General features: G+C 35.6%; 1 protein-coding gene across 1 annotated transcript; it reads left to right on the top strand.

Moving 5' to 3' along the window:
• The first annotated feature begins 3,449 nt into the window (after nucleotides 1–3,449).
• Nucleotides 3,450–16,344, top strand: ALKAL2 (ALK and LTK ligand 2). The gene is made up of 5 exons (XM_003757908.3): nucleotides 3,450–3,966; nucleotides 5,947–6,000; nucleotides 6,090–6,170; nucleotides 10,992–11,057; nucleotides 16,215–16,344. The coding sequence occupies exons 1-4, from the start codon at nucleotides 3,708–3,710 to the stop codon at nucleotides 11,054–11,056; spliced, it is 459 nt and encodes a 152-aa protein (XP_003757956.1). The 5' UTR covers nucleotides 3,450–3,707; the 3' UTR covers nucleotide 11,057; nucleotides 16,215–16,344.
• The last annotated feature ends 1,141 nt before the right edge of the window (nucleotides 16,345–17,485 follow it).

Genomic DNA, 17,485 nt, shown 5'->3' with positions numbered 1-17,485 from the left:
ATTAGAGGGTTCAGGAAAGGAATTGAAACTAAAAAGGGCAGGGCAGGGTGACAGGGAAAGAAAGTTATAAGAAGGAAGGCTCTGGGTGGGGAGTTCAATGAGGATGCTTTTGATTCTGTTTATAGATAATCATTTGGAAGAGCCCTTAGAAATCATCATGCCCAGTTTTCTTATTTTACAAGCAGGGAAATTAAGGCTTAGGGAGGAAAAATAACTAGCCTAAAGTAATACTGCTAGCAAATAGCTGGTTTGGACTTGGAATGCAGGTCTCCTACTATCTAGTCCAGTGCCTAAAACACAATAGGTGTTTAATAAATGCTTGTTGAATGCTCTTTCCACGTTTTTACAGTGATATTTATCTTTTTCCACGAACAAGACTCTGATGAAAACTCTCTTACATTCCCCCTTTCCACAAAATGAGTACATTGAGTGAATGGGGGATTAATTGTGAAATAATGATTCACCTTTACATAATTATTTAATGATTGTAAAGTTTGTCCCTCAAAACACTCTTGTGTAAAGAGGTAAATACAATGATCTCTTAGACACATTGAGGCACAGAGAGAAATAGTTTGCTCAAGGTTACACAAGTAGAAAGGAACTAAGGCAGGACAGCAATGTCTGACTCTAAAACCACTGCTCTCCACTAAAAACTATTTGCCTGTCACCCAGTAGATTTTCAGCAACGGTTGGGAATAGACACTTGAATGAATATCCCTGCACTCCTTTGTTATCTTTATCCTCTCCTCTTTATTTTCACTCTGGGCATTACCCCACACCCTTCTCAGCAGGATTCAGCTTAAGTCCCAATATAATTGTTTAATCTACTCACACCTCTTTAGTCTCTGTCAGCTCTTGTCAGGTAGTTAAGAGTTGAAAATCCTTAATGAATCTTGAAAAGCTGACAAACTAGGGATTTGGTCACTAACTAAAACTGCTTTCGGTCTTCTAAAGAGCAAGTCCCCTGAGTCCCACCTCACCCTCCTAAATAGAGAAATTTTAATCGACTTATTAAACGTGGAAGTAATCGATGAGCTCTTTATTTAATAGCCCTAAGATCCACATTTAGACATAAACAGATCCAGGTTCCTGGTAAACACTCTTCTCATCTTATTACAGTGACAGGAAAGCAGTGACATAGTCGAGAGAAAAAGAGAGAGAGAGAGGGAAAAAGAGAGAGAGAGAGAGAGAGAGAGAGAGAGAAAGAGAGAGAGAGAGAGAGAGAGAGAGAGAGAGAGAGAGAGATGGAAGGGGGAGTTGGAGATCTGACGGAAGATACACAAAGGGGGATGAATATTTCAGAGGCTTCTTAACGCGTTTCTAATTAAAGACTTAGGCTTTTTAACCCACTTGGGACTTGAGCCTTACGTCTGCAGGAGGAAGAATAAGAAGTGGCTGAGACCCTGCCAAAAGGATCTAAGGGGGAAAACTTCAGGCAACAACACTCCCAAGGTTGCCAAGTGGACTTTTATTGTTTTCCACCCACTTTCAAGTCGATAATATCAGCCTGAACGCAGGCACCTCATGCACATCCTATAGCCTATATAAGCAGAGACGGCACCGAAGCTGGAATGGAGTAGTTTGAGAATCCGGCGCGTGCACAGGGGGGGCCACCGGGAAAGTTTGGCTGCCGGTACTTGGTCTGCTTTTGTCCTGTCTCGCTAGAACAGAATACAGTGGTCCGGTTTCCTGCAGCGACTCTCGGGAAAGAAGAGGCAGGTAACAAACACACCATGTCTCAGCTAGAACTCCCCTCTGCTTTGGCAGAGTTCCGATTCCCAAGAAACCAACCGCTTTTCAGGGGAACAAGCGATCATTGGCAAAGTGTCTTTTTAGGCTCCCTCTCACCCTTCATACCCTCTACCGCTCTAGGGTGTGAATTATAGCATAGGAGAGAACCTGGGGGATCAAAGCGGGTGTGCGATGGCAACTCCAAGGCACAGGCATGTGGATGCTTGATGGAATTGCCCAAAGGGAGACTTTGGGGAGAGGGTGGGGATAGAATATCCTTTCACCCCCACCCTTTTCCGTCGCATCTACCACCTTCTCAGTCGCTTCTACCATCCTTTCCTTTTATCTGTGCTTGTCTTCATCATCAATACCAGCACCCCCTCCCCTTCAGCATCAGTTGGTGGGTCCAGAGCTGAACACTGTAGTCTCTAGTCACTGTGGCGGCATCAGCCTACTGAGGCGGAGTTTTCCTGTCAGCACCGACTACCATGGGTGCTTGGGGTGGGCACAGATTCGGTTTTGTTTCACCCGCTTTCCTGGTTTTTCAAACGAGATCGATATATTCGCTCTTCGATCCCCATTCAAATTTAGCTGATCTAGTATTGGGCACCAGGGAGCACTGGAGACGGATAGTCAGTTGCGCGTAGGGCGCAATGTCAGCCCCAAGAGCGTGACCTAACTAGGAAAAATGTTGATTTGGCGGCATGTTCCGCGACTTTCAGGTACTGGGAGAAAGGCTACTTTGTTCAAAACTACCTGTATTGGTCTGCTTTGACATAGGGTGCTGGGGAGTGGAAGCCGATGTTACTTTGTGCTCAGAATGGGAAGTCATACCAGGTATATACGTTATTTATAGAAGTCCATATAAACTATCCGTAGACACCTGGAGAAAGGTAGATTGGCGTGGAATAGAGAGGAGCATTGAAGTTCGAATTATGATTCTGCTATTTGTGTGACTATGCGCAAGGCACCCAGCCAACGCTGTTCTATCTCTAGCTAACGCGGGCATAATAATACAGTATCAGTTCACGGTGTTCTCAGAAAGCTCTTTGTAAATCTTGATATGACATAGACGTGTGTCAGGAATTTAGGATGAAGAAGTTACTAGTAAGAGTCCTTCGTTTTACTGACGAAATTGAAAGTTTACTGAGGAAATTAAGGCCAGAAGATTTGAAAGTAATTGAGCGTTCAGGCGTTTGAAGAGGCTACCCAGGTAGATGTTTTATAGAATAGAGAGACAGATGGACAGATAGATAGAGATTTCCAGGAGAAACTAAAAAACTATGCTATTTATAACACTGATTTGTTGGGGTCTGATCAATACTAATATATGATCAATTCTCCCAATTCTGCCTCCCAGAAAAGGCTGCCAAGTTGGGAGTCTTGTCTAGAAGGCACCCGTAGCCTTCTAGGGAACTCAGGGGTGTGTGTGTGTGTGTGTGTGTGTGTGTGTGTGTGTGTGTGTGCATGCGCTCGTTAGCTGCTAGTCTTTAAAGGATGCCCTTCCCTTTTCCCCCTCCCAATGCCTACAGAATGTGGCTCCCTCTATCTAGTCCAAGCATTCTTGGTGCCTGAGACCACTTTTCAGAGTGTGGTTCCCTCCCCGTTAAAGTGGGACTGGATTCTGGAAAAGTGCAGCTCCTAGTTAGTCGAGCCCCCATATCCCTGCTGAAGCTCGGAAACCAGTGACTGCTTTCCCCACTAGGTGAACAGATTTTATGTGAGCCCTAAGAGGAAAGTGGAAGGGGGAGTGAATAAACAAACTAGGTCATTTGCGCCATCCTCCAACCCTCCCCCCATCTTTCCGTAGCATTTTTTTTTTTTGCCCCTCACCCTTTTATTTGTCCCCTTATCCCCACCCAATGACTTTCTTCCTTTTCTTTCAGTGAAATAGAAGTCCTGAGAAGGTGGAGGATTTCTTTCCTGATTGACTGCTTGCTTAACGCACCTCCTTTCCCATCTTTGTGCTGATTGAAATGAGTGGACTGAGGTGTCCTGTTGTTCTGGGGCTGGCACTGTTATTATTGACAGTGGGATCTTGCCAAGGGAGGACTGAACCTCGAGAACTCAAGGATAGGCAGACTCTCTTAAACTTAATCATGGAGATCATCCAGGAACTTAAAAAATATCATTCGGGGGAGGACAACAGATTGCAATTTTTTAGCAAGCATGACTATACTTTGGGCAGGAGAGAAATCACTGACTATGGAATTTATCCTGATGAACAAAGAGTTGGTAAGTCAGCCTCTCCATTTATAATTACTATATACATATATAAGCACCCCCAATAAGTTTTCTCCTTAAGGGAAAAAAAAAATTGAGCTTTGTATAGCAGAATATAGCAAGGAAGATTATATTTGTAAAATTTCATTTTGATAAATTTGTCAATTTTTTTTTGTTTTTAAATTTCTAAGTACCCAAGTAGACTCAATTTACCCACCCATCCCACCACCCACAACTCTTTCTTCATTTGCTTGCAAGCTTTACTGTTGAATTGTAAAGTTCAGTGTTTTGACTCTTTTTTTTTTTTTTAATCACTTCTGTACTGAACCAGAGAGAAGCACAATTCTTGGAGACAGAAACCTTTAAAAATAAGATTAGTAGAAAACAGTTACAGGTAGTGATAATTTCCTCACTTCCTTGCAAGTTATCAGCATCATTAATTTCTGGCCTGAATTGCTACTTCTGCCTTTAGTTATAATGGGCATCTTTCTAGAAAGGCAGCTGCCACTAAGAAGAAAATGTAGAGTTCTCTTCATGGCACTCTCCAGAGAGCCTATCCCATGGGAGAACCTCTGAGGAAAGTATATAAGCTTTTAATGTTCTTTATGACACAATTAGGTCAAATATGATAAGGTCAATTTTAGACTCACTAAAGTTAGGAATAAATGAAGACTGACACCTGAGAGAGTTCTAAGCTCAAAAGCCAATAGGATTCAGATAGAAATATTGTCTCCTTTGATGGAATGAGGCAGGAACTGAACAGCACTTGTGGCAGAAAGTGTAACAAAAAACATGCAATCATCACTAAGTTACCAGTTTAGAGCCAATAAATGAAAATGATTCAAGTTGACCAAATAAATAAAACACAAACAAAGCCTGGGAATGAGGCTGGATATCAATAAGGTAGTTTTTCTTTTACCATCTGCTGAAGACCAAATGCAAGCAAATAAAATAAATACAGGAGTGCAAGGAGTAATTCAATTGGCAGTTTTGTTTCCTGGGAATCTCATCTTCTGAATCAAATTACACTTCCATTTATTCATATCAGACAACAGATATCTTTGAGTACATTTGGGTCTTTTACTAAATGGGCTATTCATAGATAACAAAAATGGCAACTAGGTAGTTAAGTATAGAGAATATCTGAGTTCAAATCTAGCTTCAGATACTTATTAGCTGTGGGATCATGAGGAAATCACTTAACTATTGTCTGACCCAATTTCCTCATCTGCAAAACAGGGATAATGATAGCATTTAACTCCTAGGATTATTATGAGGATAAGATGAAAATTTCTATAAAGTGCTATGCAAACCTTCAAACACTATATAATTATTACTATTGTTATTAGTGTTATTCCCAGGTTTTGCTTCTGCCTTAATTACTATAATTACTGTTATAATTACCTTGGAGCCATAAATTTAAGGATTCAAAGGAACCAGAGAGTCCATTGAATACACTCTCTTCAGTTTGATGATGAGAAAACTAAGGCATAGAAAAGTTAAGTGACTTGTGATCACCAGTTAGTGTCTTGAAAATGTGTTTTAATCCAAGTCATCCTGACTACAAATTTCCTACAGCATGCTTCCTTGTTTACTTTCCAGTTTTTAGTTTGAGGGAAGTATCCATACCAAGATCTAACTGCCTAAAAAGTAGAGCTAGTCAATCCTATTTATAGAAGAGCAAACATTACCTACAAATTTTTCTTATACTGTGGCTTCTTGATATCCATCTTTAATCTAGTGTTTTGGACCACACCACCACATGGGTGATTGAGGCTGCTTAAAAACAAATCTGTGCACTAGATTGGTCTTAATGTTTTTTAACAACTTGCATACATTAAGGAAGGCTACCGTCTTTTTTTTTTAATTAAACATCAAAAAAGTTGATGAAGATGTATAAATTTGCCCACTTTTAAGAAATCTTAGCAACTTAAATCTGAAACAAATGCTCTTCTTAGATAATAGGCTAATGATTTTCATCTTCTCAAACAGAAATAGTTCCTCGAGATTTGCGGATGAAAGACAAGTTTTTAAAACATCTTACAGGTGAGTTTTAATTGAATTTCTTCTATCCATTGACTGGAATTGTTGTCTGGATGAACAGTAGTAGATGATCTTCTATTTCTCTCTTCCAGGTCCTCTATATTTTAGCCCCAAATGCAGCAAACACTTTCATAGACTTTATCACAACACTAGGGACTGCACCATTCCAGCATGTAAGTATCATGATGCTATTTACATAGAGACATATATAGTATAAAGTTTAGATCTATGAAATGGAGTACATTTTTCAACTGAAATGGACCTGTTTCTTCATTTTTACTGTGAAATGTTGCTTTGTTGTGATAGAATTGGACATATTAGAAGATGATTTGCTTAAAAATGGATTATATTGATAAAGATAGTTAAATATTGGAGCAAGTAATAGTTTATATAGAAATTGACATTTGGAAAAATTTATGGGCGGCATTTAGGAATGGGATGAATCTCTGATTCATTATCCATTTGTTTATGAATACTGGCCTCTTGCCTATATTTGTATCTGCTTGAATACGAAAACCAAACAAACGTGAAGAATGAATTACTGAAGGGGTGGCTGCCAAGAGCTGGACTCTAGGGTGTAAATACCAGAGTAACTGAACTGAACCATTCCATTTGAACCTTGCAATGGCCACCCTCACTGCCTGGTCCAGGAACTTCTCCCAGAGTTAGTCAGACCCCTACTTCCTAGAACCTTTATGCTTTTTGGAATTCTTGGTTTCCTGCTTGCCTTCAACCCTAGGTCACTCTCTTCATTGGTCCAATTCTAAACTGCATCTCGATCTTATTGGTTCCTTTTCATTGCTTAAGTACATAAACATCTCTGTCTCATGAACTTTCTCCAGAGATTTCTTTATACACTCTTTTCTTTATTCTCACCCCAATGTACATCCTTTTCTAGTTTGCCATGTTTTAGCAAATCAATTTCCTTTTCTTGATTCAAAATATCACATTAGGATTATTAGTATTCACAGTCAATGGTGAACAAAACCTGCTGAAACATATAGAATGGGAGGAAAAATATTGGTTCTGGAGTAAAAGGCTTGAGCTTCAACCCTATGACTGCTTTAATTATCTGTGTAACACTACTTGTATAACTCTGGACAAACAGATGACTTAAGCTTTCTAATCACCTCATATGAAAAATAAGAAGTGTGAGGGATGAACAGGGGAAGATTAGACATGTAAGAGCTATTCCAATTCTAGACTTGTGTCTACAATCTTATGAAGGAAGGAACAACATTTAAGGTATAGGAAACCTAAACACAATCACAAATGTAAACACTAGAGTATTAAACACTTTTCTGTTTTCAGAGAAAGTGGTCAGATGGTCTGATTAGCTGAGCAGACTACTACCCTGGAGGTAATCTTAGCAATATTTCTGCCAAAGCAGCCAGTTCATGAAAAGTAAAAGCATTTATTTTGCACAGCATATATAACACTTATAAAGCAATTCAGGATGCATGTCCAAGTGGCCAAAATAAGATATACTGTAGGAATATTTATTTCCTGGCATAATTTTTCTTTCTTCATGCTGGCACTTTCTACTTTGTTTGGCCATCCCACTCTTATTATTTATATTAGTAAAGTAATAATAAAACAATAATAATAATGTAGTATTTATCATGTGCCAGGCAGTGCTGAACACTTTACAATTATTATCTCATATAATCCTCAGAACAAGCCTAGAAAATAGGTACTTTTATTATCCCCATCTCTTATATGTAAGAAATGAGGCAAACAGGGATTAACTTGCCCAGAGTTACAAGCTAGTTAAGTTTATGAGACCAGATATGACCTTGGGGCTTTTTAGCTCTATCTACTACACTATCCATCTACTTCCAAAGCAGTGTGAAGTCATGGATAGAAAGCCAGTTTTGGAATGAGGAAAAACTAAGCTCAAGACCTACCTCTTGAAAAGATACATACTAATTGTGTAAATTTTAAGCAAATCACTTCACCTTCAGTGCAGCTTTGTAAGGCCTTATATCAGAGAGAAGTTGCTAATATGTATTATTAGGATATACTGCCTACCCCTAATGAAATCAAAATTCTAGAACACAAGCTGAAAAATACATTATGTGAAAAGTACCTGGCAATAATTGGTTTGTAAAATGTTCCAGCTGGGATAAAACTTAAAAAGAGATCATCGAGTCAACCACTTTATTTCCCACAGAAGGAAACTGAGACCCAGAGAGGTAACCGATTTGCCTACAGTCCCAGAATTGATTAAGGGTAAAGCTAAGACCAGAATCTGGATCTACTGATTTCCAATCCAATAGGCTAGCTCCAAAACCATGATGTTCCCATTTTGCTCGCAATACAGATATCAGGATGCAAATATCTTTAGGCAGAGTATGGTAGTGATCAGGTTGGAATAAGAATTTAACTGATGTGAAATACAATATTAGCTGATCTATAGAAGGAGGCTTGAGTTTCACTGAACTTAGATCCTGTCTCCCCTTTTTTGCTTCTTGGAACCACCTTATTGTAGGCTGATCTTGAGGATTTAATATTTTTTTAAAGGCAAAGTGGGATGCTAAATTCTACTATACATTATATCACCAGAATTTGGAGCTTGAAATTTTCATGCAATTATTTAGCTGAGTCATGTCACCACCATCCATTTACAGTGATTATTCATCATAACAAAATCTCCCATTATATATACAGTGACTAGACTCCATTAAACCTTTATTGAGTAAGCAAGGTTCTCTTGATGATATGAATTACATGAAATGATTGGGTTTCTCAATGTATGAGCATCAGCTCACAGCTGGTTGGCACATAACCTTATGATCAACCCTCCTGCCTACTATACATAAGGGAAGTGAAAGGTAATAAACAAAGACTGTCCTCCAATTTTACTGTAAAATCTCAGACCCCATGGTCATGCATACACATAGTGCACCAAAAGCCTTAGTGATAAGCTTTAGCGTGTGTAGGTTTGTTTATAAAAAAAAAAAAAATTTTAATAATGTAGCCTTTATCAGTTATTCTTCCACAATTATTAGGTCTTCATAACAGGCCTGAATTAGTAATAATATCACACATTTCTCTTTTAGATTAGATCACAGAGTAATTATTCACAACCCAGTGAGGAAGGGAGAGAAGTATTATTCTCATTACAAATGAGGAAATTGAGCCTGAGAGAAGTGACTTATTCAGGGTCACATAAGTAAGTGATGAAGCCAGGATTAGAAACTCTCTCCCTTTCTCCCTCTCTGTGTGTCTGTCTGGCTATCTGTCTCTCTCTCTCTGTGTCACACACACACACACACACACACACACACACACACAGCTTTTCATTTTTCAAAACACATGCAAAGATAGTTATCAACATTTATCTTTGCAAAACCTTATATTTTAAGTTTCTTCTCCCACCCTCCCCACCTAATCCCCTCCCTGAGACAGCAAGTAACCCAATATAGGAAATTACATTTTTGCAGGCCCAAATGGATAGAAGCACAGCTAAGTTCTGTCATTAATCAATCAATTAATGCAGTTTTTATTAAACACTATGTATCAAGCATTCTTCTAGACACTGGGGATACAAACCAAAAGCATGATAGTTTCTGTTCTCAGGGAATTTACATTATAAGGATATGCATATGTTCACAGTTAAATATAGATATACATACGTGTGTATATATATACACATGTATTCATACGTGTGTATAGATATACATATATATATACACACGTATGTATATACACACACATATACAAATATAGTCATATATAAGTATATAAAAGTACAAATTCAAGAGAAATTGTGCAGCCATTAAGAACTAAAGCTAAAAGTGACCTTGAACATTTATTCCAGCCCCAGCCCTATCATTTTACAGGCATAAAATAAGGAAGTAAAGAGTCTTTTTCAAGGCCAAACACAAAGCTAGTGGCCAAACTTAAGACCAAAATTTGGTCTCCTGATGACAAGTTTAATGTTCTTTCTATTACAACTCTTCCTGATAATCACAGCTCACCTAAGGGAATTGTCCAATGGCATGTGGATAAACTAGCTCTTCTTAGAAGCAACCTTGGGTACAAAAGGTCTGTTAAAACTGCCAGAGAAGACAAAAATTTAAGCTGCTAGAAGTATCACTCAAGAAATGCTGATATCTCGCCTCTGAGAAATTGAAAATAAGAAATGATCCAATATCACTATAGCATATGGCATTTTCAAAGACAGTTCAAAGTAAAATGCAAGATAAAATCAGCAAGTATTTGTGAGGAATATGTGATTCTTGGAAAATAATAGAAGTAAAGTTTAAATGAAAATCCTGGTTTTGATATTTAAAAGTTGTATGATCCTGGCAAAGTCATAGAACCTCCAACTGGTTTCAAATTTGTAATGTTCATACACTAATTCAATAAATATTAAGTGCACAAAATTAAAGTAATCATAATTGTCCAATCAACACAAGACTATTGTGAGGAAAACACTGGAAATCTTAAAGCATCAGAGAAATATGAATTAGATCTAATAAAGATAAAATTATTTTAAAATTTTGCATTAATAAGGCAAGTACCTTATTTCTGGAGCCCAAAGCATGAAAGGATTTAAAAAACACTATTCATAATCATTATCATTTGTCTTGAAATAGGGCTAATTTGGTACTTGATAGAAATAAAATTATTTCTCAATAGATAAAATCGAAGAATGTGATACAGTATAGAATCTAGATCATCTGAGAGACAGACAGACAGAATGAATAGCTTCGTATAGATTTTTTGTCCTTGCTTCAAACTATGTCATTTCTTCACTTCTGCCAATGAGGCAGAAGCCCCTCAAGTACTATCAATTATTAAATAAACAACTTAGCACCCATGACTGAAGATGATAGTATATCCTTGTTGTTCCTAGAGAAATTATACTTTAAAGACAGATACTACAGTTATTATATAATTGTGCTAGAAAACATTTTATCAAGACAATTCATGTCTCGGAGCCATACTCTACTAATAGATCCATTTATGATTTATTTTCACTGTAGACTATAAAAGATGTGCCAGGCTTCTTACTCGGTTAGCTGTCAGTCCGGTGTGCATGGAAGGATAAGGTAAGTACTCTGACAGGATAACAACACTGGACTGCTTATCAAAGCTGTGAATCCTGTCTTTGGGACATGAAAAATTCATGGGAATGTGAAAACAATCATTCTTAGTTGGCTTCTTTTCAATAAGGTTGATGGAAATACCTTAATCTTTCCAAATATTGGTCATACATACAAGGTACCCCCTCTATTGGTCCACATTATAAACCCCCCCCAGGCAGCTGCTATGAATTATTGATAGGACAATTCATTTGGCACAGAAGATGTGTTAATATAAAACAAAGCCCATTAGCTGCATAATTTGAGCAGTTGACTTAGTGTATAATTGAGGGTAATGCTGATTACATATTTGTGTTCAAAACTTGGTGCCTATTCACTTCCAAGCTCTTATTCATTTATTTGTATACATGAATGAGCATATAAATAACTGTACCCATGCAAGCTAGATAAAAGGAACTGGCAAATGAATTCTACCATTATCCTCTTTTTTAATGCAGCTACCATATTTTTAATTTACTAAAAGTAAAGACTGTGCTTTCCCAAGTTTCTGAGGAGGCAACTAGTCTTTGCTTAACCTGTAATAGCAATTAAAAAAATTGAAATTTTGATGTGTTTTTAATCAAGTTACATTTTAAAAATTTTACACTGATCTCTTAAAAACAACTTATGTAATGCCCACCAATTCTTCCTAATTTTCCTGTACACCAAATGCACTGGAAATTTATTTTTGAAATATATATATTTTTTAATTTATCATAGAAATAAAGATTATTAGAATAGTAAGAGTCCATTTGAGCAGCTGTTAGGTTAGAGCATTGGCTTGAAACCAATTTGTTTCTAACTTGTTTCCCTTTCTATCAGGAAGACCCAACTCCAAACACCTTAAGCACTTGCTAGTTACTCACCTAACCTGTTTGCTTCACTGGATCACCTACAAAACAAAATAGTGATCCACTAGAGAAGGAAATATGAGACAGCTTTGGAATTTCTGCCAAGAAAATGGTCCATGGGGTCAGTCAGACATTGCTAAATGAATTTAAACCACAAAGAGCCTGACAGTTATTGTCATTTCACTTTACTAATGAGAAATGTAATTCAGAGGAGGTTAAATCATTTGCATAAAATCACAAAATCCCTTAGTGGCAGAACAGGAACCCACCTCTTCAGTGTTATTTTCATAGATGTACATATTAGAGCTGCACGAAATCTATAATTTAGCCTAACCTCAATTTACAGATAAAGATATCAAGGATCAAGATTTCCTGACTCCTATCCAGGATTCTTTTTACTATACCATGTAGCTTTCTTAAATGAAAACTAAAGCAAATTACTTAAATTTCATTCAAAGCTTTGTCATTCAACTTCAGAAATGATCAATGCATTTGTGCCTAGGAGAAACTGCTGCGTGCTTTCTCTCTCTCTCTCTCTCTCTCTCTCTCTCTCTCTCTCTCTCTCTCTCTCTCTCTCTCTCACACACACACACACACACATACATAAATCAGGAGAGGGTAGAAAATAGTGATTACTAGCAATTTGTTTACTGATTTCTCACTAGTAGCGTATTATATATAATTCTTTACACCAGGCAATGGGGAGAACCCAGGAGAAATTTTTAAAAAAAGATTCTTTCCCTTCAGCATTCTACAATTTTTCTAGAAATAATGGTTATTCATGTAGCATTTTAAGATTTGTTAAATGCTTTATGCAGTTATTTGATCCTCACTGGTAAAAATAACAATTATTGTCCTCAGTTTTTAGATGAAGAAACTGAATCCTAAGTAAATTAAGTTACATATTCAGTGTTACAGAGTAAGATAATCTAGATCTCTACTGGTTCAGAACTCATTATAATATACTGGTTAGCTCTTAAGCATACCATGACATGGGAGACAAAATACAAGTTATTTTATAAAAAGCATATAATAATGGCTCAAAAGCTGACCTTGAAATATCCAGATTCAAGGCTTGTTCTGACACATATTGGCTATATAACCCGAGTCCCAGGAAACCCAATAAACCCATACATTACAGGACAGATGTTGATCTATAATTGTAGAAGAAATTTTTTATCCAAGCTTCTAATGATAAATCACAGGTCTAACCAAAATTCATAAAGGCAAACGATTACTGAATTAAATAAAATGTCCTTTCTAGCTAGGGGTGATCAAGGAAGGATTCGTTGGTAGAAATGACAGTTGATCTAGGTTCTTAAAAATGTATAAGCCATCTAATGACATTTTTTCTAAGTGTTACTAAATAGATTTTTAAATAACTTATGCTTTTGGAAATGGACAAAGAAGCCTCACATAGTAAAAAGTAATTTTCACCTATGATCCACAAACCTATAATCACTGAAGTGGACATTTTTCCTCACTTAACTGCACTTGGGTATATAACTAGAAGGATTGAAGGAGATAGTGCTATTACCTATAGATATTTTTTATATTAGTACAGAGGTATTTAAAACTGTTTAACTGGAATAAATATAGTATTTGAAGAGTTAGAGAGTAAAAAGTTTCAACCTGCTATCATACCTTGTCATGATCTCAGAAAAGTAAATGTTTTACCCTATGATCAATGGGAGTTAATGTTTTTCTTCGACAAGAGTGCTACATGGTGTAGAAAAATGTTTCTAATTATTTAGAATGGGATGAAAATTATAAGAAAAATAGTATTTCACCAAGTAGTTAAGGTGATAATAGTATCAGTAATCAGTATTATTGATACTTTTTAGAGGGGGACCTCTTTTGTGACAATTATAGATGGACTCAAAAGCTTCTCTTTAGAAATTGAGGTCTAGGATCAATTAGTTTCAGAAAATTCATACACCTTTCATCTGGAAAGGATTTAAGAGATCATATATCTGAAGCCCTGAAAAAATTAAATCACTTGATCTCAAGATAACAGTTAGGAAGAGGCAAGGTTAGGATTACATGTTTAATAAATGTGTTCATCTGATTAAGATTTCCATCAATTCTACTTCAATCTGTTCTGATATTCATGGCTCTTTTCTTTCCACATTCAACAATTTTGAACTCTCAAAATTTCCTTGGCTTGCCTGGAACTTTCATTTTTCCATTCCACCAAAGAAATTTTCTGATCTCTGGGTTTCACTGTGCACAACAATCAAGATGTTTCCATTTACAGGAAACATGACACAAAATCCTGAAAAATGTTCCTGTGACAGTAAGGACATATACAATCTGACCTATGGCTAATTAGCTGCATGAACCATTTGTATTTGGGATGTTGTGTTTGTAGTTAAGCAGAAAAAAAACATATCTACATTTTCAACATATCCATTATTCATCCAGTTAATTGATGAAAAATCTGTGTTTACATAAAATATGATATCAAATGGACTTTAAGATTGCTGTGTAGTTACATGAAGTCAGGTTGATATAATGAATATAGATCCAATACTATATACAAACACAAATAGCCAAATATGCTGGCTTTCTTTTCTTTTCATTTCAAATTTTTGTTAAACTCTAACCCTTTGCTTTAAGTGATTATTTTTTTAAATGAGAAATTGATTGAGTAGATAGCTGAATTTGGATTTTTGTGTTTGTTGGGGTTTTTTTGTTGCTGTTGTTGGTTTATTTGTTTTTAATATCTGGGCTCAAATTTTTGGCAAGGAACTCTTAGTAGTAAACCACAATAATCAAATTATGATTCAAATTTAAAACTAATAGAGTTTTATAAAATTAAATAGTCAAATGTTGCTCATTTTAATTACCTGGAAGAAGTAAATATGAATTAATGAAAAATCTAAATTATTGAGTATTGGTAAGAAACAGTTTCCTCTCTTTCATTTACATATAGCAATTCCAGCTTGTTATTCTTCAGTAAATTCACTATTATCTAAGATAACAACTTATGCAATACGAGGGTCCCTTTTAGTGCCTGAAAACTTTTTTTTTTTTTTAAATCTTGAAATATTCCCTCTACCCACTTTATGTTGCATCACTGAAAGGGAAAACAGTTTAATTTCCTAATTGAATGACAACATAAGTCATTTCAACTACTATAGGCCTCAATTTGTTCATCTGTAGATTTAGAAGATTAAACTGGATGCTCTCTAAGGTCCCTTTTTTATATAGTTCAAAAAATTTATTTATCAAATTGTTTTAATTATTAGATTGCTTACCAAATTGTTCACTCATAGATAAACATGGGGAAAAGTGCTGTATTTGGAGTCAGAGGACTTGGTTTCGAATTTTGGCACAGAAATGACTTTCAAAAACAAGCAACCCTTTGGGACCTGTTTCCTTTCCACAGCTTTGAAATTACCAAAAAAAAAAAAAAAAAATCAATCAATGAAACCTGATTTAATGACTTATTTATGTAGCAAAATAAATACCTAAACAATAGGTATTAAATACATAACAGTAATATTCTAGTGCTTCTGAACTAAATAAAAATGTAATGGGGAAATATTTAAGAAAATAAATAAAATACAATAGAACATAGATAATGTTAAGAAGTGATTTTCTACATCAGTATGTCCCATAAAGATCCTTTCTTTAGTGGCTCCCATTTCTATTTGCATTTGATATCACTGATCAAGACTCATGACCCAGTGTTTACCACACAGAATGAAATATAGTAGACACATGATACATATTTGTTGAGTGAGTATAAAATTAGAGTTGGAAGGATCTTTAGTGATCATTGGTCCAACTCCTTCACTTTGCAGATGAGCAAACTGAGGTCCAAAGAAATTAAGTGATTTACTTGTCACTCATACCAAGAGTTAACAGCAGTCTGAATTTAAACCTGCATCTTCCGACTCCCAAATTAAATGTTCCACTGCAATATTTTGCTATTCAAAGGCATTATTATTCTTCAAATTGAATTTAGTTAAGGATTCAATTACTTTTATTTAAAATTATTTAAAAGCACTTTTCCTAAAATCTATTTTTCACCAATTTCTCTGAAAAAGAACAAAGGAAAAAGTTTTTAATAGCAGCCAAAGTTGTTTTCCTAAAAGAAAGTGGTAAAATATTTTTTGTTACTGTAACAATATGAATTCTACTAAACATTTCTAAGAAATCTTGGAGGAATACGTTGAAATAAATGTATAAATATATGCAAAGATGCAAACATAGTTTCATGAAACACAGAAAATATCCAATGAAATATATTTTCTATTCCCTATAGGAAGCAGAGCCATAAAGTAGCAGAATGTCAAGAACCATGAGAAGTGCCTTGGAACCTAACAGGGAAATCTAACTTCATACCTTTATAAACATATTCCATTGTGAACAAGAGATTTATTTTTGCAAACTGACAGACTCTTCCATAATTCCTTCAACTTGTGTTTTGAATATTGTCAATACTGTTATATCTACTAGTTCTACTTAATTTTTTCTTTTAAAAGAATAGTAACACTCCACTTTCTACATGTTGTCCTTCTAAATAATGAATATAGAGTTTGGCCAGAAGAATAACATTTTCTTTACTGAGGAAATTTCAAGGAGCATTCTTTTGAAATATAAGAATTTACAAAATAATCTCTTACAATAATATATGGTGAGGTTTCATGACAATTTAACATTTTTCTAATTCTCCTAAAACCTAATTTAAAATTGCATGAAAAATACAAAAGTAAACTAAAAAAATTCTTTTGGAGGCAAGTGGAGTATGAATTTGTATGTGGGAAGGAAATTCCATCTAAGCTAATTCCTTTTTTTTTTTTTTTTTTGTATAATACCTGTATAAAACATTCCAGCTAATGTGCAATATGTAAATAATGTAAATAAGCATAAGTAATAAATGACATGTTTGGTATAGTATACTGTCCTTATTATGAGTTTTCTTTTCAGCTTCCTTGTGCTCAATATAGTGAAAATTCAAGAATTTTACCATCAAATAATCTTAATGATAATAACTATACCGTTGATTAAGTAAAAAATAGAAAAAAAGGAAATGATTTCTAAGAATCTTTAACTACAAGTAACAAAATTAACAAGTGGAATTCTTAATTTCCCAGTAAAGAAAAATAAAATATTTAATAGAGGATATGAATGAGATTAATATAGTAGCAAATACAGCAAGTGCTACAGCATTTACCACTCTTCACAGATGATTTATCAGTCCTCAAAAGAATATAAACAACCTCTGAGACCATCAATTTGAACACACTCCATCTAAACCTTTCCAAATGATGAGAATAAATTCTCTTCCCAAAGGTTTTTGCAAAGTTCAAGTTGTGCCATGTCAACATGCAAAAACCAATATGACTAAAGTCAGTCAGCCATAAGATTCAAGAGGAAAGAAAGGTCAGTAACACAACACCATTTCAGAGAGGAGGGAAAGTTCTGAGGTCATCAATCCTAACCCTTTTAATTTACAGATAAAGAGACTTAGCTAAGTCACAATGTGAGTCATTTCAAAGCTAAGACTTAAATCCAGTTCCCCTGGCTAGAATT

This window comes from Sarcophilus harrisii, chromosome 2 (assembly GCF_902635505.1).
Source record: "Sarcophilus harrisii chromosome 2, mSarHar1.11, whole genome shotgun sequence".
Lineage (NCBI taxonomy): Eukaryota > Metazoa > Chordata > Mammalia > Dasyuromorphia > Dasyuridae > Sarcophilus > Sarcophilus harrisii.
This window is presented reverse-complemented; position numbering and strand designations above follow the sequence as displayed.

Bases quoted from the DNA above. Each gene is read 5' to 3' on its own strand.
- ALKAL2 (XM_003757908.3), top strand. From the start codon at position 3,708: ATGAGTGGACTGAGGTGTCCTGTTGTTCTGGGGCTGGCACTGTTATTA. The intron at 6,001-6,089 runs GTGAGTTTTAAT...TCTCTCTTCCAG, and splicing joins GTTTTTAAAACATCTTACAG to GTCCTCTATATTTTAGCCCC. The intron at 6,171-10,991 runs GTAAGTATCATG...TTTTCACTGTAG, and splicing joins GGACTGCACCATTCCAGCAT to ACTATAAAAGATGTGCCAGG.